The 25287-nt window shown below is 38.1% G+C and overlaps 1 protein-coding gene across 7 annotated transcripts in view; it reads left to right on the top strand.

Annotated features, from left to right (window-relative positions):
• The window catches only part of ABCG2 (ATP binding cassette subfamily G member 2 (JR blood group)), a 93476-nt gene extending 68904 nt beyond the window's left edge, over positions 1-24572 (top strand). For all 7 annotated transcript variants that reach the window (XM_020988316.2, XM_020988318.2, XM_020988314.2 and 4 more), the window contains 9 exons: positions 1-104; positions 755-1002; positions 5925-6007; positions 7880-7969; positions 12850-12974; positions 15506-15660; positions 16392-16481; positions 21920-22005; positions 23979-24572. The exon at positions 1-104 is cut by the window's left edge and continues 1 nt beyond it. In XM_020988316.2, coding sequence (XP_020843975.1) covers positions 1-104; positions 755-1002; positions 5925-6007; positions 7880-7969; positions 12850-12974; positions 15506-15660; positions 16392-16481; positions 21920-22005; positions 23979-24126 — 1129 coding nt within the window. In that variant the 3' untranslated portion in view covers positions 24127-24572. The remainder of the gene's footprint in view (positions 105-754; positions 1003-5924; positions 6008-7879; positions 7970-12849; positions 12975-15505; positions 15661-16391; positions 16482-21919; positions 22006-23978) is intronic.
• The last annotated feature ends 715 nt before the right edge of the window (positions 24573-25287 follow it).

The following is a 25287-nucleotide window of genomic DNA, read 5'->3' as shown; positions in this document are numbered from 1 at the left end:
TCACCACTGTGAGCCCTATAATAATCCCACAGATTTCTTCCTGGATGTCATTAATGGTGACTCTTCTGCTGTGCGGTTAAACAGAGAAGAAGGAACTGATGAAGGTAAGGAAATGGAAAATGATCTGTGGGTTAATTAGATTCAGTTTCATATCCATACTAATTGGCTGAAGTCAAGATTACTATGACAGCATAGGGCTGTGGATATGGAGCTTTGATACAAAAGTGGGAACTAACCAGTGAACCCTGGATTTAGTTATCTAAATTTCCATAATAAGCATTCCGGTTGGCTGACAAATAAGACACTTACTGCTTATATTGTGCCCAGGGAACATTGGTTTTGGTGATAATTTTATTGATGTTGTTAAACCTGAGTATAAGGATTTCTGAGTTTCCACATAATTGATATCAAGGACCAAATATTAAAATGAGGATTTGAATTCATCACAAAAAAGAAAAGAAACAAAAATGATTTGTTAAAACTTCTGAAATATAGTCACAAAACTTCAGTTCTAGTAATAACTGTAGCTATTAAAGTAATGCTGCTAACTTTTTTCCAAATGTATGATTGCCTGAACTCATAAATATATTTGGGAGAAAGTCTAGTTAAATTATATTTTGTGAATTAAATATGAGCTTTAAAATCATTTCCTTTTGTAAAGTTTTTTTTATCAGAATATTAGGAAAACTGAGTAATTATTTAGATCATTTGTACTTTTAATAATTCAACTTTGATTTTTCTTTTTAATCCAAAGCTAAGAATATTGAAGAACCTTCACAGCATAAGCCCATTATAGATGAATTAATAGAGACTTATATGAATTCCACCTACTTCAAGGACCTTAAAGAAGAACTATCTACCTTCTCTGTGGGGATTCAAAAGAGCAAGATGACTCATTTCAGGGAAACAAGTTATGTTACCTCCTTCTGTCATCAGCTCAAATGGCTTTGCAAACGGTCATTCAAAAATTTGGTGCGTAGCCCGCAGGCCTCCATAGCTCAGGTAAAATTGCTACATGTTTTCAATCAAACTTCTCCAAACAGATCTAGAGAATGAACCAAACTGAATCCTCTTGGAGAAAGCCGTAAAAAGGTCTTTAAGAGAAGGGACACAGTGAATCATTTATCCAGTGCAGGTTGGCTTAGGAGGAGTAACACAAGGATGTCTGTAATGCTGGGGAAAGGTCAGGTAAGGAGCATGTAGAGCATTCCCATGCCCAAGGAGAGATAGTACAGCAGGGTGAAAGAAGGTCCCAGACCCAAACCGGGGCACCCCCAGACCTATCTTGGGCCATTGTAATGTAGACAGGTTCAGACTGGCAGTTTTGTACCCTGCTACCCAGGTCGGGGTCACAGATCCAGGCTAGAGTGAGAAGGGGACCTGCCCCACAGTGGCATTCCCAAATAAGAAGACCCTGGGTGGTGTTGGGAGAAAGGAGGAAGTTCAGGATCCAGCAGCAGTAGCCATCAGCCACAAAGTAGGGTCTCACTTTCAACAAATAGCCAAGCCTGTAGAGGAATGACTAGGGTGGAAATCCCAGACCAAAATGGGACCTGTGCCACTGTGGGCCAACAGAGCTTTCTTGCTGGCTGATGGGGGTCTGAGTCCAAACCCAAGACCAGCGGAGATTAGACTGCTTTGGGAACACTAAAAGCCTGCAAGTCCCCAGCCTGTCAACACAACACTCAGTATCCCAGCTAGTTCAGCCTTCCCTTTAGAAGTTCTGCAGAGAGCGAAGTAATATTATCAATGAGAATTCTCTGTGCCATTGGAATCATGGTTCTAGGCTTGGTCTACATGTCTTCACATCTCCCTGCCTTCTCCCCATAAACTCATGAAACAGAGACAAGAGGAATAATTTTACCTCAAAATTCATTATTTCTTCCTGCTTCATAGCTGCCTCTAAAAATAGGTTGGTTTTCATTTTATGACACCCTAGTACTTAGGAACATGCCGATGATGAAATAATAGAAGCCAGTAATTTTTACCCTAAATAAAGCACAGCTTCTAAGATGTTGAAGGAAAATGTTGAGACCAGTCAGAGAGAAACTGTGTGTTTGCTCTTATTACTTATGTGCCAGCAGCCAGCGTGATGTGCAACAGAGCGGTGAAGAAAAAGGGGAAGGGGAACTGGAGAAAGAAAAGTCGGGCTAGGCGAGTCTGAGACTGATGCTCATAAGACTGGTTTATTTTCAGGTGTTACAAGATTATATAGAAAACAGCTTTGTACTATGAGAAATGATCTCCAAGCGCTAATTAATAACATAAACAATCTAAGCAGCTAAAGATCCTCATTTTCTCATGAGAAAGTAGTTTTAATGCCAAATTTCATATCTATTGTTTTCCCTGCCCAGTTCTTAGTATTGTCTGCCCAAGTCAGCCACCTGGCCTCAAGGCTGGGCATGAGTGAGAACTTAGGATCAACAAACCATAACAAAGAGAGCTAGGGCAAGAGTCATGGCAGCGTTTATCCCGGAGGCAAGCCTCTATAGTGCTGACCCCTAAAGTCTATAAGGACTTAGAGATTTTCCATCAGTACTCGGCCTCCCACACTTCTGTGTTATGAGAACTTGGCTTTGTGACATGTAAGTACCTTGAAAGAAAGATTTTTTTCCTCCATAGAATCTAGCACAGGGCACATAGTAGGTGATTAGATGCTTGTTGATTGATTAGCACATAGTAGGTGATTAAATCCTTATTGATTGTGACAACTTTCCCTGAAGGTTTTACAACTTTCCGGGATTGATGGACCTAGCAGTTAGCTTTTTTTCTTTTTTGAAACTAGGTCTTGGGGCCAGCTAAGTGGTACACTAGATAGAGCACTGGCCCTGGATTCAGGAGGACCTGAGTTCAAATCTGACTTCAGAAACATAATACTTACTAGCTGTGTGACCCTGGGCAAGTCACTTAACCCCATTGCCTAGCCAAAAACACACAAAAAAAGAAAGAAACTGGGTCTCCCTTTCTTGCCCAAGCTGAATAGAAGTACAGACACTCATGGGTGTGATCCTGCTGCTTATCAGAGCAGAAGCTCTGACCTCCGTTTCCAGCTGAGGTTACTTTGCCTTTCTGTTGGCAGCCTGTTGGTTCTCTGCCTACTCCCCTCCATCCTCCCCAGGGCTCCCCATATTGGTGCCAAGTTGGGGGCAGCTAGATGGTGCAGTGGATAGAGCACTGGCCCTGAAGTCAGGAGGACCTGAGTTCAAATCTGGCCTCAGACCAAACTTAACACTTACTAGCAGTGTGACCCTGGGCAAGTCACTTAACCCCAATTGCCTAAAAAGAAAAAAAAAGAGAAAAAAATGAAGAATGCCAGGTTGGCTTTAGTTGTATTGCATTTCAGAACTCCCGAGCTCAAGTGATTCACCAGCCTCATATTCTGCCATTAGCAAAGATTGCAACATAGCAGCTTTCTCAGAGTCCCTTGTGTGTATTAAAGTCCCTTCCTTCACTGCTGGGTCATTTCCTTCCCAGGCTGATTTCAGTATGACCCTTCTTCACATCCCCATCACAATATAGCCTTCACCACATCCCTCAGTAGTCTTTTTTGGTACCATAAAGCAGCAGGCATATCATGATTAAACTCCAAGGAAAAGATTTTTTAGGAGCATTGAGCAGTAAGATTTTCAGATCGTTCACTTTGTGTTAACATACTATATAAAAAATTTTATCCTTGTTCTTAGGGTGTCTGTTTCTGGAACATAGAAAAGCATTACAAGCAGAATTCTTTTTTTTCCTTTTTTTGGTGAGGCAGTCAGTCGGGGTCAAGTGACTTGCCCAGGGTCACATAGCTAGTAAGTGTCAAGTATCTGAGGCCAGATTTGAACTCAGGTCCTCCTGACTCCAAGGGTGGAGTTCTACCTACTGCACCACCTAGCTGCCCCAAGGCAGAATTTTCTACCATGAATTCTGTCTTTCATCAGTATCACCTAAATTTACTTAATACTTTACATTTGACAGAGTACATTGCTAGTGAGTTAGTAGTCAGCATGATTCTCATTCCTGTTTTTCAGTTGAGAAAGTTGGGTGTAGAAAAGTTAGATGTGACTTGTCTATAGCCATGTAGTAAGTGGTAAGGTGGGAGCTTAAACTGTGGTGGTCTTCTGAAATGGGGTCAGTGCTATTTTTCCATGCTGGGATGCTTTCCTTTATCACCTGTGATGAACAGAAGTGGTTTTTATGTCCCTATCTCATAAAAGTGCCCTTTCCAGGCATATTGTTTTGTCTGACAGAATACTTTATAGGGGGTTGTATTTTTCTGTAGGTGAGTAGAGACGGATGAGAGATATTAGGAAAGAACCCAAGTCTGCCCATCTTCCTGCCAATACAGATTGTCAGGGAGGAATCCAGAGAGACAGAGATGGTAGCATGAAGCCCTCCTGCCCCATAGCGGAAGGCTGGTTGAGAGATGTCGTGGCAGGGAGGGTGTTAGGTGAGGCACTGTCCTTGGGGTACAAAAGCCCTTATAAACATTTTTATGGGTACTTTCTCATTTTACATGCTAAGAATAGTGAGGAAATCCTGTTTTTATGCTGGAGTAAAGCAAGGTCACCTTCTAATTAGCCTCAACCACCAGTTTCAAAATCCAAAGGGAAACTACTAGTCACATAACCTCTTTCTCTTTTCAGTATTTAAAATCAACTTAAATCACTCCCATTCTCCTTATCCTTCTAATAGATCCCTCTCCCTCCTGTACTTCCCACCCCTACCCAAGATGGACCAAAAATCTTAGTGCACTTTAAAGCTGGGACACCCTGTATTATCCTCTCGTTCCAAGACAGCGTGGCACAGCAGATAGCCTGTCTTTTGGAGTTTAAAAAAAATCCTGGGTTCAAATCCTGCCTCTGACAGGGGGATGGAATTGAACCTCTCTGTGTCCCAGGCAGCTGTCTCAAATTGTAAGTTGCAGAGCAAGTGATGATTTGTACTGATAGAGGGAGTTTTCTTACTAAGTATCCTCTACACCAGTAAAATTGCAGACCCAGTCCAAAAGAACCCATCAGCAAGGTTTTATTGAATGTTTACATACCATGTCCCTTATGAGTTGCTTGGTCTATATTTTAGAAGTGAGGAATGGTTCACACCTTTAAAAATCTTACAGTGCTGTTATGGCCAGTTTGATGTTTGTTTTTGTTTTAATGAAAACTTTGTTTCTTGACTTTAGTTTGTGAAGCTTCTAACTGAATTTATCTGGGCTTTTATTTCCCTAGGGTGTCAGACATTTAACTGAATTTATCTGGGCTTATATTTCTAGGATATCAGATATTTTAAATACTATTGCCTTCCTTCCCTATATTCAGCTAACACCATATTTTTTCTGCGTATGCTGACATATATCATCTCCCAATAGAATGTAGCCTCTTTCAATGCTGAGTTTTATATTTGTTTCTCTCTTTTTAAAGACATTAAACAACATTTAAAATATTTTTAGAATGGTTTTTGAGGGTGTCTAGACCTCTGATTTTATTGGTACAGGGAACCCTTGGTAAGGATGCTGCTCCAATTTATAGTCTGAGAAAATTGCCTGGGATACTGAGAGTTATCCGGGTAGATAACTTACCCAGCATCATACAGTCTGTATGTGTCAGAAACAGGGCTTAGACCCAGGTCTTCCTGAGATAGCCTTCCTTTTGAGGTAGGCTCCCTAGTAATACACCAAGCTTCCTGTTAGAATATGTTCCACCTTTTTATTTATTTATTAGATTTAATAAGTGAATGCAGTTTACTCTCTGATTTTAAGTAGGCATCAGTTTGGAGAGCAGCTAACATTTTCTCCTAGTTTTCTAATGACTTTAATGCCAGTTAGCTAGAAAATGTTTCTATAATTTTTTAAACTTCAGTTCTTAAATCTATCAGATTGTTGTTTTTGCTTCTAATCACAACGTTCTTTCCTCTTTCTTTCCCACCCCTCCTTTCTTACAAAGGTAATTATCACAACTGTCCTCGGATTGGTTGTAGGTGCCATTTTCTTTGGACTACCAAATGATTCCACTGGAATTCAGAACAGGTAAGTAACCCAGCCCCAGAATCTCTGTCAAGGGACAGTAATAATTTTCAGGTATATAACGGGTTGAATGCCATCCCTGAGTTGAAGGAACTGAGCCAGTTAACAGAATTAGCATTAGAGCTAGTGGTCAATTTTCATCTTTTTTGACTACTTCACTTGTGTGGCTGGATTTTTCTATTTCTCCTTTTTTTCTGGTTGTTATATTGGATGGTAACTACTATTATTGTGGTTCTTAGCCAGTCTCAGTCAGGGCTAGTGTAAAAATGCAAAATTGCATTATAAGTTTATGTTGTAGAAGAGTGAGTGCAGTGTTGTGCACATATTGCTGAAAATAGTTTTGTCCGTTTCTTCTCTGAATGGGAACTGTTGAAGAACTGTAGCCACTACCCTTTTGAAGTTGTGTGGTTTTTTGTTCTGTTTTGTTTCTGCCATATGACACAATTTGCTGGCTTTTTATACTTTCACCTTTTTTTTTCAAGTGGTGCACAGATTTTCCTCTAAGTGTTAGCAGAACTTTGATGATTATTCATTTTTCACCCTGGTTGTTTTGGAAACTACATGAGAGGATGATTGTGCTGGAGTTCGTAGGATAGGATAGTCTGCTTTGCTTTGTTCTGTTGCATACTCAGCCATGAGCCTCTTCACTCTTCTGTTGTCCTCTGTTCCCCCTCGTTTTGCCTCAGTTTGCCTCTTTTGTTCCCCCTCTTCACTCCTCTGCCCTCTCGGTTTGCCTCTGCACTTTTCGATTGCTTTTCTTTTTCTATGCACGTCTCCCACTCCTGTGAACACCTTTTGGCTTTGGTACCCCTTGATTGCACTTCATTCTCCCCACTCTCTACCTGTGGAAGAGATTCTGGTTGTTTGAGCTTGATATTTGTTTGGGTTCCAGATGAATAGGACTTTACTGTATTGTACAATTCCGGTTCGCTTATTTGGCAGTCACGTAACCAATAACCTCAGTTATCTGGAATACAGCTGAGAATAAAATAATAAAAGAATTTTTAAAAAGCACTTGAGAATCAGTCCAAAACAAGTGTCCTCCTTAGTTAGTGCTCGACTTATGGGAAGCTCTCAATCAGTACCTGCTTTTCCCTTGTTTCGCATGCTATCCTAGGAAGTTTGGTTATTTGGTTTTCTGTTCCACACCAGATTCTAAGTGGGGGAATTAAACAGTTCTTTAAGAACTCAAGAAAACTAGTCTTTCACTTTCGATAAACCACCATTCAGTAATTTTTTTTAACATCACTGCATCATGGTGTATTGCAATAACACTCGTTTATTTTGCTAACCCTGAGCAAACAAGAAAGAGCAGGCTGTATTTACACAGGTTGGGGGAATGTGTGGTACATTTTAGCAGGATTTCCTTCCAAAACATTTGGAAAAAAAAACTTTTGTCATGCATTTTATTACCTGGAAAATCTAATCTTATGAAGCATCTCCCAGATATTTTATAAATGAAATGTTACCGTGATTTAATGCCCAATTTTCTCAGTTTAAGATTGGAGCTACTGCGTGTTATAATCCACTGAGAATAAAAACACACAACAGGATAGGGACAGTTTGGCTTCTACAGCATAAGTGGCCCCAGTGACATTGTGTTCTGACTAAGACTTTAATTTATTATTAATTTATTTATATTTAATTTATTTAAATATTGTTAATTTAATATAATTTAATATAGCATAATTAATATGATATGATATATTATGGCTTTTGGATGCCGCACAAGTGAGAGGAAGAAGGGGGTAATTATGAATGACCAGAAATCATATTCATTGTTTTTGTTATTTACATTCGGAGTAGTATCATTTTAATGTAGGGCGTGTGATTGGCCGCAGGTGACTTTTGAACAATTTCTTCTTTCTTTCACAGAGTCGGGGCGCTCTTCTTCCTGGTAAACAACCAGTGTTTTGGCAGCCTCAGTGCGCTTGAACTTTTGGTTGTGGAAAAAAAGCTATTTATGTAAGTAAGCTCTTTCTGAATAATAACCAGTGGGACTTCCCAGATGCATATTCTGGTGTTATTTTCTATTATTTCCCATAATGGATGAATGAAACAGCTTATATTTTTTTAGAAAGAAGTGCTCATTACTGGGATTAGTGTTGGGGGTACAGAAAGAAATATGGGGCAGTTCCTGATGGCTCGTGTTGGGAAGAGGAGCCAGGACCATGGGCCTTGTACCTCCCTTCTCCTGCTGGATGCAGCATGGCCCCTGAGGGAAGGCGTCTTCATCTACTGCAAAGCAGGAACTTCCACATGTACCAGCTCCTGTTCCAGCTTCAGCTTCCACCAGGTCTTCAGCTGTGATATGGGAGGCCTCAGGTGCACAGAGGAGCAGCTTTCCCTCAGGCCTTCCTCTCTTGTTGTACCTCTCTTGTTCCCTTGATGGAAGTTGATGAGGAACAGGACTTCTTTCTCTTGCCAGGCAGATTCAGCTTCCATCTCCTGCTATCCCCCTTGCTGCCTAATATCCATCCTTCAGAGAAGGGGATAGTGATGGATAGCCTCCCATCTGACCATGTGACTGGGTGCCTTCTGTCTCAGACTGTGCTTTCCTCCGGTCTGATCTCCAACATCCTTTGGGAAGAGGAGTGGTACTAGTGATGAATATTCTCACTCTTGGCCCATACCCTTCATACCCTTCAGTGATTCTGAACCTTGTTAGGCATCATCCACACCCAATTCCCCATCCCTCCACCACCCGATTCCTTATTTTCACCCCCATCAAATATCCCATTGCAGAGTTTCAATGAAACATCACCCCACCTTTGTGCTGTACCCTATGGAATGCCTACTCCATAGGCAACAAACTTCTTTCATCCTAAATCTTTTTCTCTCTCCCTCCTTCCATCTATTGGCTATTACTAAAACCAGGCTACCTTAGGTAATGCAGCCACCCTGGCTACCATTTCAAATACTAAATGCACCTTCATCCTTCTCCTTGGCTCACTGTTCAAGGTGGAGAAGTTGGAATACTCCTTGCTCCCTATTGCCACTTCCAGGTTCCATCATTCAGTAACCTGTCATCCTTTGAGGTTCATGCTATTCATATTTACCACCCAATCAAAATCCTGGGAGTTGTTGTCTGCATACCTCCAGTTCACTTCCTTTCCTTCCTCAATGAGTTAAGTACATGGCTCACAATTTTTCTCTCCTCCCTAATTCCTGCCCTCTTACTAGGGAACTTCGGTATGCGTATTGACTCTCCCTCAAATACCCCAACCACTCAGTTCCTTATTCAGTGATCTCTTCATTGCCACATCCAGTGGCCTTTTCTCAGTCCTCATCCTCCTTGCCCTCTCTGCAGCCTTTGACGCTGTCCATCACCCTCTCCTCCTTGGTACTCTTTTCTCTCTAGGTTTTTGGGACGCCTGGTTCTTGTCTATCTGACTGCTTCTAAGTCTACTTAGCTGGATCCTTCTCTAGGTCATGCCTACAAATCATGAATGTCCCATGTGGTTTTGTCCTGGGCCTTCAGCTCTTCTCCCTCGATACTACTTCACATAGTCATTTCATCAGCTCCTTTGGATTTAATTACCATTTCTGTGCTGATGATTCTCAAATTTGCCTATCCTGCCCCAAACTCTCCACTGACCTCTACTCTCAAATCTCCAGCTCCTTTCAGATATCTTGAATTGGATGTCCAGTAGACATCTTAAACTCAACACACACAAGATAGAACTCGTCATCTTTCCCCCAAAACCTTCTTTATTGCCACCTACCTTGCTTCTTACTGTAGAGAGCAATACCATTCTCCCAGTTCCTCAGGCTTGCAACCTAGGAATCATCCTTAGCTGCTCACTCTTTCTCACCTCCACGTTTCCAATCTGTTGCTAGGGCCTGTCAATTTTACTTGCAACATCTCTTGAATATGCTTCCTTCTATCCCCTTACCCTGCCACCACTCTGATGTTGGCCCTTATCACTTCAGGAGCGGACTATTACAATAGCTTGCTGGGAGGTCTGCCTACTTCAGCTCTCTCCTTACTCCAGTCGTCCTCCTACTCAGTAAACTCCAGTATCTCCCTATTGCCTCCAGGATCCCATACAAAATTCTTTTTTTTGCATTCAAAACCCTTTATAACCTAGACTCCTTCTCCCTTTCCAGTCTTCTTATACCTTACTTCCTGCCACGTACTCCAGTCCAGTGACACTGGCCTCTTGGCTGTTCTCTGAACAAGATATTCCATTTCTCAACTCTGGGCATTTTCTCTGGCTATCCCCCATGCCTGGTACACCCTCCCTCCTTAACCCTGCTGACTGTATTCCCTAGCTTTCTTTATGTCCATCCCAACTAAAATCCCATCTTTTACAGAAAGCCTTTTCCAACACTTCTTCAATCTTCCCTTCTGTTAATTCCTGTTTATTCTGTAATATAACTTGTTTGTATATGTTTATTTGCGCGTTGTCTTTCCCATTAGATTGTGAGCTCATTGAGGGCAGGTACTGTCCTTTGCCTTTTTAAAAAATTCCTATCCCTTAGCACAGTTTCTTAAACATATAATAGGTGCTTAATAAAGGCTTATTGATTAGTTGATGTCTTCTGCTTGGGGGAGACATCATTTTAATTTTAGGGTCAATGCAAAGAAGCCTAATAGTCTTTAGAGTGCATTAACTGGTCAGACGGCAATGTTAGAAAGTCAGGATGGGGTAGTGATAGGGAAGATTTAAGGTCCAATACACCTTAGGGTGCAGTGGTGGGGCACATGGTAAGTACCAGTGGTCCTCCATCTTGCCAGAAGGATTGTTGTTAGTGACTCCCTGCTTAGCCAGCCACTGTGCTTAGCTCTAGCTCTGTGCACCCCTCAGGATGAAAGAAGAAGGTAATAGGAATACCTCAGGTCAAAGGGCAATAGAGACCTTGGGGTCTTTTTGGCAGGGATTAGAATGAGGGGAGAGGTCAGCATCAAGTCTGGATAGGGAAAAGGAACCTTGTCAGTCAGGGTAGTGGATAGGAGTACTGCTCTGTTACACCCTCTGATGCCAGGTAGGAATGGTGCCTGGAGAAAGGAATGATTAATCTCTGAAATAGCCTTGGGTCAAAGGAAGAGGGTTCAACTGGAAGAGCTCACATCAGTGATAACCCACCTGGAAGGTTTCAGTGACCAGCCCCCTTTAGCTGCCAGCAGCCATCATTGTGCCATCTTTCTTCAAAAGTGTTAGTTTTCTTGCTAGCTTATTTGAATCATATAAAATCATAATAGTTCCAGATAAAGTATTATTAAATTAAACTTCAGTATTTCTGATAGGCAAAATAAAAAATAAGAAATGTATAGCAACCATGATTTTTTAAAAATTGTATTTTGTTGATGCCTTTTGTTTTTATGTTATATTAATTTCTGAATATATCTCTTCTGTATCAAGACACCCCTTATAACAGATTGAAAGAGGAAGAAAAAGAAGCCAGGTCAGCAAAGCCAGCCACCACAAAGCCCCTGCCACAGAGTTTCAGTCACTTCCTCCCCCATGTCTGCAGCGAAGGGCATGGGCCACTCTTCTGAACTCTTTTTTGGGCTCAGTTTGGTCCTTCTCATTCCCTAGAGTTCAATTTCCCATCAGTATTCTTTCAGGTTACACTGGGGTAATGAGTTGTGCGTATTGTCTTCCTGGTTCTTCCTATTTCACTCAGCATGAATTCATATAAGTCTTTCTATGTTTCTTTGAATTCTTCCTTATCATCATCTCTCCCATTACATTCATTATTTATTGAACCATCCAGGAAACTGGGCACCTGCTTTGCTTCCTTTTCATAAAATTCAGTCCACTTCATAGAGTTCTTCTCTTTCTTGAAGACACAACTGGGCTACCATTTTCTGCATGAAACCCTTCCTAATCCTCTCTTTCCAAACTACCTTGTTTTAAATACTTTATCTTTGTATTTATTCATTTTATATTTCTACCGTGTGTACTTGTCTATGTATTTATTCTCGCCTTCATTAGAATATAAACTTGTTATGAATAGGAAATGTTTTGTTTCTGTGTCCTTTCATCCCTAGTGCCTGGTACATAGTGGGCATTTAATACATACTTGCTGATTGAAATTGTGTTTTTAAATTGGTAACTATGAAGTGATTTTAGCCCTTAGTAGTTTAGAAAGTTATGTTTTCCCCCAACAGGCAGATTTAAAAAGAGGTATTTTTCATTCTGTGGATTTAGAATTTGAAAGCAATTTAGAAGTCATCTGAACCAGTCCCCTTATTTTATGTTGAACAACTAGTGGGCCCCAATTTAAGTGAGTTGTTCACAGTCACATAGTAGACAAGTAGTAGAACCAGGATTTAAATCCTTGTCTCTTGACTCCAGATACTTTACTTTTTTCATCAATATCACAGAGTCTCTAGGCTATCTGATTATTTTTTTCTTTAATACATAAGAATTTTTTTTTCTTTTTTTAATTGATACATTTTGTTTTGACACAGCCTGGATATTCTAGCAAGCACTCACACTTGCATCTTCAAGTGCTTACTCCAAATAATTAAGCAAAAATACCTGTTAGAGGGATCCTCCTTCTTGGAGTTACTTGTTAGCAGAGAGGAAGGATCTGGGCTTTGACATGAATAATTTGCTACCAACATTCATTGTCTGTTACTTCTAGCGTTGTCTTCATTTATGCAATTGTCATTGTATAAGTTGCTTTTTTGGCTTTCCTTTCTAGAATTTCTTCTTGGATGGAAACAATAAAATAATTTCTCATTTTGAATATTAAAATTTTCTAATTTGCTATTTAAAGTCTGACAAGTTATTTTATGGAGCTCTTGAAACTATAAATTGTTAAGCTGTCCATTGTGATATGTATCTATATATCTATAACATTTGTCTTATTTTGTTTTTGTTTTTTTTTAGACACGAGTATGTCAGTGGATACTATAGAATTTCTCCATATTTTTTTTCAAAGTTGTTATCTGATTTAATCCCCATGAGAACGATGCCAAGCATCATATTCACTTGTATAACTTATTTTATGTTAGGTAAGTAACATGAATACAAGGTTTAAGTAAGCAGTTCAGTTTTGGAAGAAATAGCTGATCTATTCCTGTTACTTCACCCATAATCAGCACGATGCTTAGCACATAGTAGGTGCTTGTTGGTTGATTGAAATTATTTTTATATACTATCGATATGAAACTTTGATTCTCAAGATAAAAAGTCACTTTTTAAGCAGACCTACTTTGCAGTTTGGAGTCTCTCTGCAAGGGCCAAGATACTCATCTTAAATGTTGGACAGTTTTTTCCTCTAATAGCAAGAGCTTATTCACAAGAGTGTCTGAGCTAATGCTTAACACATTAAGCTGATGAATAGAGAAAGATTAAATTTTTATATTTGATTTTTTCTTTTTTTAAAATTTTATTAATTTATTTTTAGTTTTCAACATTCACTTCCATAAGCTTTTGAGTTTTAAATTTTCTCACCATCCCTCCCCACCTTCTTCCCCAAGATGGCACGCAATCTGATGTAGTGATATTTGATTTTTTAAAGAAACCATTAAAGTCCTAGTTGTTTGGACTAGTTGTCTATCAGGTAGGTTTTGGCTCTTAGAGACTTGAGTTATCATAGCCCAGTAGATATTAAAGCAGTAATTAATAAAGTCATTTAATGAAGAACATATTCTTTTTCAGTTCTTAACACAAATAACCCCATTCAATTAAGCAAGCATTTATTAAGTGCATACTGTCTGTAAGACGTTTTCCTACATATAGGCAATAAAGCATCTTCATAGTCATTATCTACTCCCCTAACATCTATAAACCAGCCAAGTAATAGGTCTTTTATTACATGTAGTTCTTTGGCACACGGGATAAATCGCTGGACCTGGAGTCAGGAAGACTCATCTTCCTAAGTTCTATTCTGGCCTCTGACACTTAGGTAGTTGTTTGATCCTGGGCAAGGCTCTTAACTTTATTTACCTTAGTTTTCTCATCTGTAAAATGAGCTGGAGAAGGAATTGGCAAGCCCCACTACAGTATCTTTGCCAAGAAAACCCCAAGTGGGGTCACAGAGTCAGAAATGATTGAAAAATGACCGAGCAAAGGCATTTAATAAATATTTGCTGGTTGATAGGGATATTGTGTTTTAAAATTAGTTACCATGTAGTGGTTTTAGCCTTTAGTAGTTTAGATGGCCACATTTAGACTTTTTGGTATCCCGGGCCTGAATTCTGGGCCTTTCCCTGTTCCCAAGGGACTGGAGAATCAGGACTAAACTTTGTTGTGTCAAGAGCAGAAAAAAAAAAGTCGTGAGGTATTTGCGGACACGTTTGGGAGGCACTTCACAATCACTTTCCCAATTCCATGTTCGTCCTAGGAGTTTTAATTTTGCCTGTAAGACTTTCATCTCTGGCACCTCTTTTTCAGGGATGGAAGTAGTTTACTGGATTAACTTTTTGTTAGTCCTTGCATTTTTTTATAGAGCACTTTCAAAGAAAGACCAGCTTGTGGTGCATAAGCATACACTTACTATGGGTAAGAGAGGACAAACCCCGAAAGATCCGTTATCAAAATAGCGTGTTATATTTGATAAAAACAGCCAATTGACAAGCATTGTTTTAAATGCCTATTATTAAGACATAAATGGAATAGAATGTAAGCTGTCTGAAAGAAGAGGCAAAAGCCAGAAGAAAAATACATTTCTGCTGCGTATCCCTGCCCCTCACACTGAGTAGGCAGTTCTGTTTGTCCTTTGTTCTGGAAGAGGACCATGACATCAGCAAGGTGATGCTGTGGCTTGCAAGTGGATTGGATTCAAGTGAGGCAAGGCTGTGCAAAGTCACCAGCCTCACTTTCTCCTTCAGGGTTCTCTGAGTCCGGTGGCAAGATAATTGATCTGGATGACTGGAGATGGCTCCCACAGGCAGAGTAGGTACTTAATAAGTGCTTGCTGATGGATTAGAAAGAGCTAGGAGATGTGGTTTACGTCTCTGGCTTTTTTTTTACTAAGTCATGCTTAATCCTGGACAAACTAGTAAAACCCATGGACCCTCAGTGTCTTCAGCTGTAAGATGATCTTACGTAACAATAAAAACTGGCATGTATTCAACATTTATGATGTCTTTGTGAGATAAAATACTGTAGAGATCATCATTCCTATAGCCACTCAGCTAGTAAACGTGCCAGTTATAAAGTTCCTATCTGAGAATGAAGACAAGGTTAGGAGGCTCTTGTTAATATATGGTATGATGTGATATATGGTATGCTGTGATATGATACAATATAATACAATATGATACAATATATCATGATACAATACAATATAATATGATACAATATGTTACGATATATGTTAGAATTACATTAGAATTAATTATATTAATCTTATGTTAATGTTACTATTTTATAATTATGTAATAATTCAATTACAATCAATATAATATGATACGTAACATCATGTTATGATATTGTATTTTATAGTAGTTTAGCTCACTGTTTTATAATATCCTATCTCAAAAACACAGTGTTGCAAACAGCTAGATTGTCGTCTCGCTTTATTTTTTCACGTGCTAAGGACTGAAGCCGGAAGCAGGGGCCTTCTTCATCATGATGTTCACTCTGATGCTGGTTTCCTATACCGCGAGCTCCATGGCTCTGGCTATTGCTGCAGGGCAGACTGTGGTGTCTGTGGCCAATATTTGCATGACCGTCTCATTTATTTTCATGATGGTGAGTGAGAACCATTATTTCGTGAGTGCTGTTCATGACTTTTTTTCTGTTGTTTCTTCAGTTAGAACCTGAATCTTGAGCAGCATCCTAGAGAGAAGGGGAAGATTGGCTCCTCCATGGTCTATGTTAGAGCAGGCCATTCCTTCACTGCTCCTATCTCAAACTTTTTCTTGTGGAGAATAGACATAATTAATGGCGTTAAGAACCTCCACCTTAGAGAGTTGCCTCCGACACCTGAGAGATTAAGTATATAGCATGGGATGTGACAGAGGACATGGGGCTTGAAAGAGGTTGTCTGGATTCCACAGTATTTCAGGTGCCTTCCAGTGCCTTTACAAATCACCTTTAAAAGGACAAAAATTCAGCTTATTTCATGAAGGCAAGGTTTATCTAAGCAGTTCAGTTACATGCAAATGCTAAGATGCATAATGGATTGATTAGAATAGCTGCGGACAGGTATTGTCATCTTTTTTTTCTCTTTTTTTGGTGTCACTCACGGTTAAGTGACTTACCCAGGGTCTCACAGCTAGTAAGTATCTGAGGTTGGATTAGAACTAGGTCCTCCTGTCCATAGCTCCACCTAGCAGTCCCATTGTTAATCTTTAACAGCGAGTGTTAGGACATGACCTGGTAAAGAGAGGATGGGTTCCCTAGAAAATGACAGCTAAGTTTCTGAAATCTGTTGCCTGTGACATTAGCCTAAAAACTATGACTGTTCTTGCTTTTTGTAGATATTTTCAGGGTTGTTAGTAAATCTCACAACTATTGCGGACTGGCTTGCCTGGCTCAAGTATTTCAGTATTCCTCGATATGGTTTTACAGTAAGTATTTCTGTTGTTGTTGTTGTTCTGTGTTATAACTGAGGTCCTGGCCCTGATTATAGGAGATCTGAAACTAGGAAGCCGTGCCGACAGCAAAGCAGAATCACCTTCTGTTCTCTATGGAATTAAACACTTCTCTATTTACATTTTTATGAGATTCATGTTAAGGAGGTAAGAAACTGAAAACTAAAGAGACCCATAGCCAGTGCTTCTTTGCCTTATGGACCTTGATCCTGCTGATTGTCATGGTAGAAAAGTTGGGCTTGTTGCTTTTCAAACCTACAAATGCTGGGAAGCCCCAGTGTATTTTAAAATCAATACTCATGGATTAAGGAAAAAGGAAGAAGAACTATATTGCAAAAATATTTATGGCAACTCTTTTTTGTGTTGGTAAAGAATTGGAAATTGAGGGGATGCCCATCAACTGGGGGATGGCTGAACAAGTTGTGATATGTGATTGTGACAGAATACTGCTGTGCCATGAGAAATGATGAGGAGGATGGTTTCAGAAAAACCTGGGGAAACTTATACAAACTGATGCAAAGTGAAATGAGTAGAACCAGGAAAAAAATTTTTTAACAATTTTTTTCATTAAATGTTTCCCCTATACATTTTAAAACATTTTCGACATTCATTTTTTAAAATTTGAATTCCAAATTCTCTCCTTCCTTTCCACCCCTCCCCCACCCATTAAGAAGGCAGACAATAAGAAATCAGTTATACATATGAAGTCATGTAAAACATTTCCATATTAGCTACGCTGCAAAAGAAAACACACATTAAAAAAAGAAAAATACAATGCACAAAGTATGCCTTATTGAATATAATTTTATTGCATTACGGTCTGAAAGGGGTGCATTTAATATTTCTGCTTTTCTGCATTTGTTTGTGAAGCTTTTCTGTTTTGTCAGTTTTTGTGAAAGTACCATGCACAGCTAAGAAAAAAGGTCTATACCTTTCTATTCCCATTCATGTTTCTCCAGAGATCTATCATTTCTCACTTTTCTAAAATTCTGTTCATCTCCTTAACTTGTTTATTTTATGGTTATTAGATTTCTGTAGCTCTGAGAGGGGCAAGTTGATGTACATTTTTACTGTATTTTTCCTCCTGGAATTAATTTAACTTTTCATTTAAGAATTTGGATGTCATACTGTTTGCTGTATGTAAGTTTAGTATTGATACTGCCTCATTGTCTGTGGTGCCTTTTTAGCAAAGTGTAGTTTCCCTGCTAATTTCTTTTAATTAGAACTATTTTTCCTTATGCTTTGTTTGAGATCATGATTGCTACCTTTGCCTTTTTTAACTCAGACGCTGAAGCATAATAGATTCTGCTCCAGCCCTTTAGTTTAACTCTATGTATGTTCTTGTGTTTCAAGTGTGTTTCTTGCAAAAAACAAAACAAAACATATTATTGGATTCTGTTTTCTAATCCATTCTGCTATCTGCTTCTGTTTTATGGGTGAATTTAATCAATTCACAGTTACAATTGCTATCTCTGCATTTCCCTCCATCCAGCCTTTTCTGTTTATCTTTCTGTCTTTCTTTTTATCCTGTCCTTCCTCTAAAGTTTGTGTTGCCTCTGACCACTGCCTTCCTTTATCCATTTTTCCTTTTGTCAGCCCCTCCTTTCTCTTACTATCTTCCTCTCCTCTTCCCTATTAGGCAAGATGGATTTCTGTACTCAGCTGAGTATGTGTGTGTGTGTGTGTGTATGTATTGCCCTTATTGAACCAATTTAGATGAGAGTAAGATTCAAATGTTGACCGCCATTTTCCCCTCCACTGTAAAAACCCTTATTTGTGCTCCTCTTTTATTTAATTCTTTCCATTCTTTCTCTCCCTTCTCCCTTCCCCCTTCCCCTAGGACATCCCTCTTTCCCACTCCATTTTTTTTTTGAGATCATCCCAACATAATTCATTCACTTCTGTGCACTCTTGTCTATGTAGAGCCCTTCTAACTGCCCTAAAAATGGTACGGTTCTTAAAAGTTACATGTATTTATATGGGTATATAAAAAGTTTAGCCTTATTAAATCTCTTACGATTTTTCTTTCATGTTTAACTTTTTATGCTTCTCTAGAATCTTCTATTTCTCAAATTTTCTATTTTGCTCTGGTCTCTTCATCAGGAATGCTTGAAAGTCATTTATTTCACTAAATGTCATTTTTCCCCTGAATAATTATACTCATTTTTGCTGGGTAGGTGATTCTTGGTCATAATCCTAGCTCCTTTGCTTTCCAGAATATCATATTCCAAGCCCTCTGATCTTTAATGTAGAAGCTGCAAAATCTTGTGTTTTCCTGACTGTGACGCCATGATATTTGAACTGTTTCTTTCTGGCTGCGTACACTATTTTCTCCTTGACCTGGGAGCTCTGGAATTTGACTATACAATTCCTGTGGGAGCTTTCATTGTGGGATCTCTTTCAGGAGGTGATTGGTGGATTCTTTCAATTTCTGTTTTGCCCTGTGCTAGTATCAGGTGCAGGACTGGATGATTTTTGGCAACTCCATTGCCTGTAAGCCACTTCTAAGGCACAGTTTAAGGGCAGAGTCACAAGGAAGTAGAGGCCCTGAGGAGCAGTATCACTTGCAAATAAGAGTGGCAGCAGAAAAGTTGGGTAAATTTAAGTTAGATGGAAGAATACTTACAAAAATATAAACTGCCTAGATTAACAGTAGAGTAAATAGAATATCTAGAGAAACCTTTTTTTAAAAAAAAGAAATTGAACGGGCCATAAATAACCTTCCTAAGAAAAAAGCATCAGACCCCAAATGGATTTACAAATGAATTCCACCAGACATTTAAAGATCAGCTAATTCCAACATTAAATAAATTACTTGAAATAATAGGCAAAGAAAGATCTACAAACTCCTTTTATGAAACACATATGACACTAAACTAGGAGGAGCAAAAACAGAAAGAAAATTATAGACCGGTTTCATTAATGAATGTGGATGCAAAGAGCTTAAATAAAATACTAGCTAGAAGGATACAATAATATATCACAAAAATTATACATGGTGACCAAATGTATTTATACCAGGCATGCAAGGATGCTTTCATGTATGAGGAAAAACTATTAACATAATTGATTATATCAGGAACAAAAGTAACAAAAATTGTATGATTGTGTCAATAGATGGGAAAAAAGCTTTTGACAAAATACAACACTCATTCCCATTAAAAACACTTGAAAGCATAGGTGTAAGTGGATTTTTCCTTAAAATGATAAGCATCTAACTTAAAGATCAGCAAGCATTGTTTATAATGAGGATAAGCTAGAAGCAAGAAAATGAAGATGCCCATTATTGCCAGTAGTGTTCGATATTGTATTAGAAATGCTAGCAATAGCAATAAGATAAAATTGAAGGAATCAGAATGGGCGATGAGGTAATAAAACTGTCTTTTTGCAGATGAGATGGTGATATATTTGGAAAATCCTAAGGATGCAACTAAAAAGCTAGTTGAAACACTTGATTTTAGCAAAATAGGAGGAAATAAAATAAACCCACAAAAATTATCAGCATTTCTATACATCACCAACAAAATTCTGCAAGAAGGGATAGTAAGATTTTAAAATTTAAAATAATTATAGAGAGCATAAAACATCTGGAACATACAGACAAACCCAGGAACTTCATGGACATAATTATATGCAAATAAAATCGGATTTAAATAATTGGAGAAATATTAATTGTTCATGGGTGGGCAGAACTAATATAATAAAAATGACAATTCTACCTAATCTAGTTATTCAATGCCATCCCATTTAAATTACAAAAAAAAAATTGTATTATTGAGCTTGGAAAAAATAATAACAAAATTCATTTGGAAGAACAAAAGGTCAAGAATATAAGAGGAATTAATGAAAAAACTGTAAAGAAAAGTGGACAAGCAGTACCAGGTCTTAAACTATATTATAAAGTAGTAATTATCAAAACTATCTAGTACTGGCTAAGAAATAGAAACATGGATCAGTTGTACAGAGTAACATACAATACATGGTACAAAATGATTAACTTTGGGATAAGAATTCACTATTTGGTAAAAATTGCTGGGAAAATTAGAAAGCATTATGGCAAAAACTAAGTATAGACCAATCTCTTAGACCATTTACCAAGATGATGTCAAAATGAATACGTGACTTAGGAATAAAGGAAGATATCATAAGTGAATTAGAAGAACATGGGACATTTTAACTATCAGACTTCTGAATGGAAGAATTCATGAATAAACAGGAGATATAGAGGTGTAAAATGGATAATTTTGATTACATTAAATCAAAAAGGTTTTGTACAAATAAAACCAATGTAGCCAAGATTAGAAGGAAAGCAGAAAATTGGGGATTTGTAGACGGTGTCTCAGGCAAAGGTCATGTTTCAAATACATAGAGAACTCTGTCAGATATATAAGAATATAAGTCATTTCCCAATTGATAATTGGTCAAAGGATATTAACAGGCAGTTTTTGGATGAAGTAATCACAGTTATATGTAGTCATATGAAAAAATGCTCTAAATCACTATTGATTGGAGAGATGTAAATTAAAACATTGAGATATCATCTCATATCTCTCAGATTGGCTAAAGTGATTGAAGGGGAAAATGACAAATATTGGAGGAGATGTGGAAAAATTGGAACACTGATATGTGATTGGTGGAACTGTGAACTGTCCAAACATTTTGGAGATCAATCTGGAATTATGCCCAAAGAGTTATAAACCTGTGTATACCCTTTGACCCAACCATAGGTCTGTTTCCCAATATGATCAAGGAAAAAGGAAAAGAAATTATATGTTCTAAAATATTTATAGTAGCTCTCTTTGTGTTGGCAAAGAAGTGGAAATTGAGGGGATACAAATTAATTAGGGAATGGCTAAACAAGCTATGGTATATGAGTGTGGTGGAATGCTCTTGTGCTATAAGAAATGATGTGAAAGTTGATTTTAGAAAAACTCGTGTGAAATAACGAAGAGTAAAATGAGCACATCTAAGAGAACATTGGATACAGTAACAGCAATATTGTTTGAAAAATAACTGTGAACAACTAAGCTATTCTCAGTATTATAAATATTCAAATCAACTACAAAGGGTCTGTGAAGGAAGATGCTATCCACCTGTAGAGATAGAATTGATCAATAGAAGTATGCATAGTATGGTTTTGTATATGTAGGGGTATGTGTGTGTGTGTGTGTGTGTGTGTGTGTGTGTGTGTGTGTGAGTGTGAGTGAAATGGTGGCCTTCTCTAGTGCAAGGTTGGGAGAAGGGAGGGGAACAGCTTGGAACTTAAAGTGTGACAAAAATACATAAAATTTTTAAAACGAATGTTAAAATAAAAGAAAAAATACTCAGTTAAAAATATGGAGACTATGAAGGTAATAATTTGGAAATAGTGAATATTAAGGCTATTTTAACCATTCCTTTTTTTGATTTCATAGGCTCTGCAACATAATGAATTTCTCGGCCTAAACTTTTGTCCCAATATCAACTCAACAGTTGAGAGCGATGACTGTGAATATGCAGTGTAAGTTTCTGTGCTAATTGCCATTATAGCTCTTTTTTCCAAAGTCTAAATCTCATCCAAGTTTTATTAGTAAAAAAAGTTTCCTTTTTTTAAAATTCACTTCAGTGAGGTTTAATTTTTTAAGGTCATTGTATTTGATTAAATAATTTGTAGCATATGATATTTATTGATTACTTATTATTGATTATAGTATTTTAGTTATGTAAAGGACATACATACAGGCAAACCAGATACTACTTTGTAGCAGTTAATTCACTGATCAGAAGAGAGGGCACTAGCAACTTAGGGTATTGAGTTAAAAATTGCCTGCTGACACTGCTGACCCAGCATACTGATGGAAGAACTGATCGATCTTTCAGCATGCATTTTTTAAGCACTTACTTTTGCTAAACAAAGGAGAAGAGTACCTAAGAGCACGGACATGATACAGTAATACCTAACATTTCTATAGCACCTAGCACTTTGCCAAATGCTTTATAATTGTTACCTCATGTGATCGTGGCACCAAACCCTGCAGGGTAGGTGCTATTATTATTGCCATTTTTCCAATGAGGAAACTGAGGCAAATAGAGGTTCACTGACTTGCTAAGGGTCACACAGCTAGTAAGTGTATTAGGCTTGATTTGAGCTCAGTTCTTCCTGACTCCAGTTCCAGTGCTCTATCAGTTGTCTCACCTAGCTGCACACATGTAAGTATATACACAGTAAATATAAAATAATTGCTTGGGGCACAAGAGCAGCTGGGAGAATCTGAGAAGATTTCCTACAGGAGATGATGTAATTGATGCAGAAGATGTAGGTTTGAAATGTGCTGTGTGGTTGAGCTATTCACTTAAGGGTTTCTGAGTCTTGTTTACTCATCTGTGAGATTCAGATAATCCTTCAAGGGTAATTGTAAGGATTAAATAAGAAAATATGTGTAAACTTTTACAAATGAAAAACTTTATGTTAGTATGAGATTTTAAAAAAATTATCATCCCATCTCTGTTGGACATGGACCCTTGAAAGTCCTTTTTCATGTACATGGTGAGTTGAGTTCTTTATGGCTTGCTATGTAGAGAAGAGCAGTATTATATATTTGTAATTAAAGGAATGTAAAACCCAAATACACCAATAAAGAATTAAAACAAAAACATTTTAGAAGATCAATAAGATCTGGAGGGCAAAATATTTAGAGCTAAAAGGGGCATTAGAGATTAACTCTTCTCATGTGGACATGTTGATATGGCCAGCTTTCTAGAAAGTATGATTTTAATGCATTTGTAGAAATTCAGTTTTGGAAGAGAAAGTGAGGGAAGTATGGGGAGAAAAGACTATGTTTGTAGTTGTCTTTGAAAATATTTACATTGATCAGGTATGGTGACACATACCTGTAATCCATGTTATTGGAGAGGCTGAAGCTGTTAGATCTCTTGAGCTCAGGTGTTCCGAGCTATAATGGTGGAGCCAACCAGGTGTTCCCACTAAGTTTAGCTTCAATATGGTGAGCCCCTGAGGCTGGGGTGGATGGATGGAGAACTGGTAAACTGGACCAGGTTGGGGTAGGTCCAGTATTCTGTGCTCCAGTGTGATTTTAGGCCTATGAGCGGCTACTGTTCAAACAGCTTGGGTAACATAGTCTTCTAAAACAGAAAATGCATTGGCTAGTTTTCATCCTTGGTTAAGTTTTTTAACTTTCTTAGCGTATAATTCTACTAGATTCAGGGGAAACTTGATTTTAAAAAAATCTTAGTTTCTCAGAAATGAAACATTGTGTTCTATGGTTTCCTAGTTGAAGGCTAAGTTATTATAAACACAGAATCATTGAAGCTTTATTATTTGAGTGACCATACGCATTTTCTCAGGTTCTATTTGCGTGGGTATTGATGCTTATTGGCTTCACTGACCTTGCTCTTTGTGTTAAGCAGTGATGAGGCCAAAGGCATTGCTGCCAAGGTGACTTAGAGCCTTTTCCTGTTGATGTTGGCTTTTAGGTGCTCTGGAGAAGACTATTTGAAAAACCAAGGCATCAACCTGTCTCCTTGGGGCTTGTGGGAGAACCATGTTGCCCTAGCCTGCATGATGATCATCTTCCTTGTCATTGCCTACCTGCAACTGTTGTTTATAAAGAAGTTTACCTAAAACATTTGCGAGATACCATGTGATTCAGTCTCACAAAACATTTTTAATTGTGGTAAAATAATTCATCATTTGAGCTTTTATTGTTGAAGAATTAACTCCTGGGTAAATTGGATTTAATTTTACTGTGCTTAATTACTATGTCTCCACAGCTCATGTTCACTATCAAGCTGTTATAGAAATTAGGTTTGCAAAATACTAATATCTGAAAGAAATAGCAACATAAGCTAATGGTATTGTATATCCTTCTCAGTTTATACTCAGTAAGTTCATAGAAAAGACACTATGTATAACTCATTGATCTGGCACTGATTAGTAAATGATAAGTAAGTATTTACACTACTGTAATATGAACTCTGCAATTTCTTGGGACATTAGGTTGTATATTTTGGACTTGTCATGACAGTGGACCAAAATTATTGCCCTTTATTAAACTTATTAAATGAGAACTTACTTGATTTTTTTTTTCTGGAGCAACAACATCTAAAGAATTTGTATGAAAGAAGTTGCATTGTGGAAAGAGATTGGGATTAAAAGAAGAAGAATGAAGATTCTAGCTCTGCTGCCTATTCGTTGTGCAAATCACATGTAAATCAAGAATTTACTGAACACCTATTCTAAGGCTGGCATTGTGCTGGGTGCTGTGGATACAAAGATGACATTGTGTTCAATGAAATTACATTCCATTGGGGGAGAGAGAGAAGAATATGTGCACATAGAAGTAGATGTAAGATAAAAATATGTTTGTAGGTGGGGAGATGTCAGCATCCGGAGAGACATAGCCTCCTGAGGGAGGTGGCGTTTGTGCCTTGAAGGATTAAGTTAGAGATTGTAAAAGGTGAGGAGGAAGTGTATTTCAGATTTGAGGGATGGCTAGTAATTAGGCTAGTAATTTAGTAATGTTTGAGATCACAAAACCAGTTTGGCTAAACTGTGGAGTACATGGAGAGAAATAGTACTGTTATGTACTGTTGTATACAACCATGTCAGGACCTCAGTTATGTATAAAATGAAGGGAGTGGGACTAGTTTAGTGGGTCTCGACTTTCCTGAGAATATTATCAAAAAGGTTTTGGCCTCGGTATGATATTAATTGTACTATTAGTAACAGTTAACTAAAAAATTTTACAACAGAAGGTTGCAGTGTATTCATTAATGCTTTTGA

This window comes from Phascolarctos cinereus, unplaced genomic scaffold, assembly GCF_003287225.1.
Source record: "Phascolarctos cinereus isolate Bilbo 61053 unplaced genomic scaffold, phaCin_HiC Scaffold_9;HRSCAF=440, whole genome shotgun sequence".
Classification (NCBI taxonomy): domain Eukaryota; kingdom Metazoa; phylum Chordata; class Mammalia; order Diprotodontia; family Phascolarctidae; genus Phascolarctos; species Phascolarctos cinereus.
The sequence above is the reverse complement of the archived record's forward strand: the minus strand, read 5'-3'. Positions and strand labels throughout refer to the sequence as shown.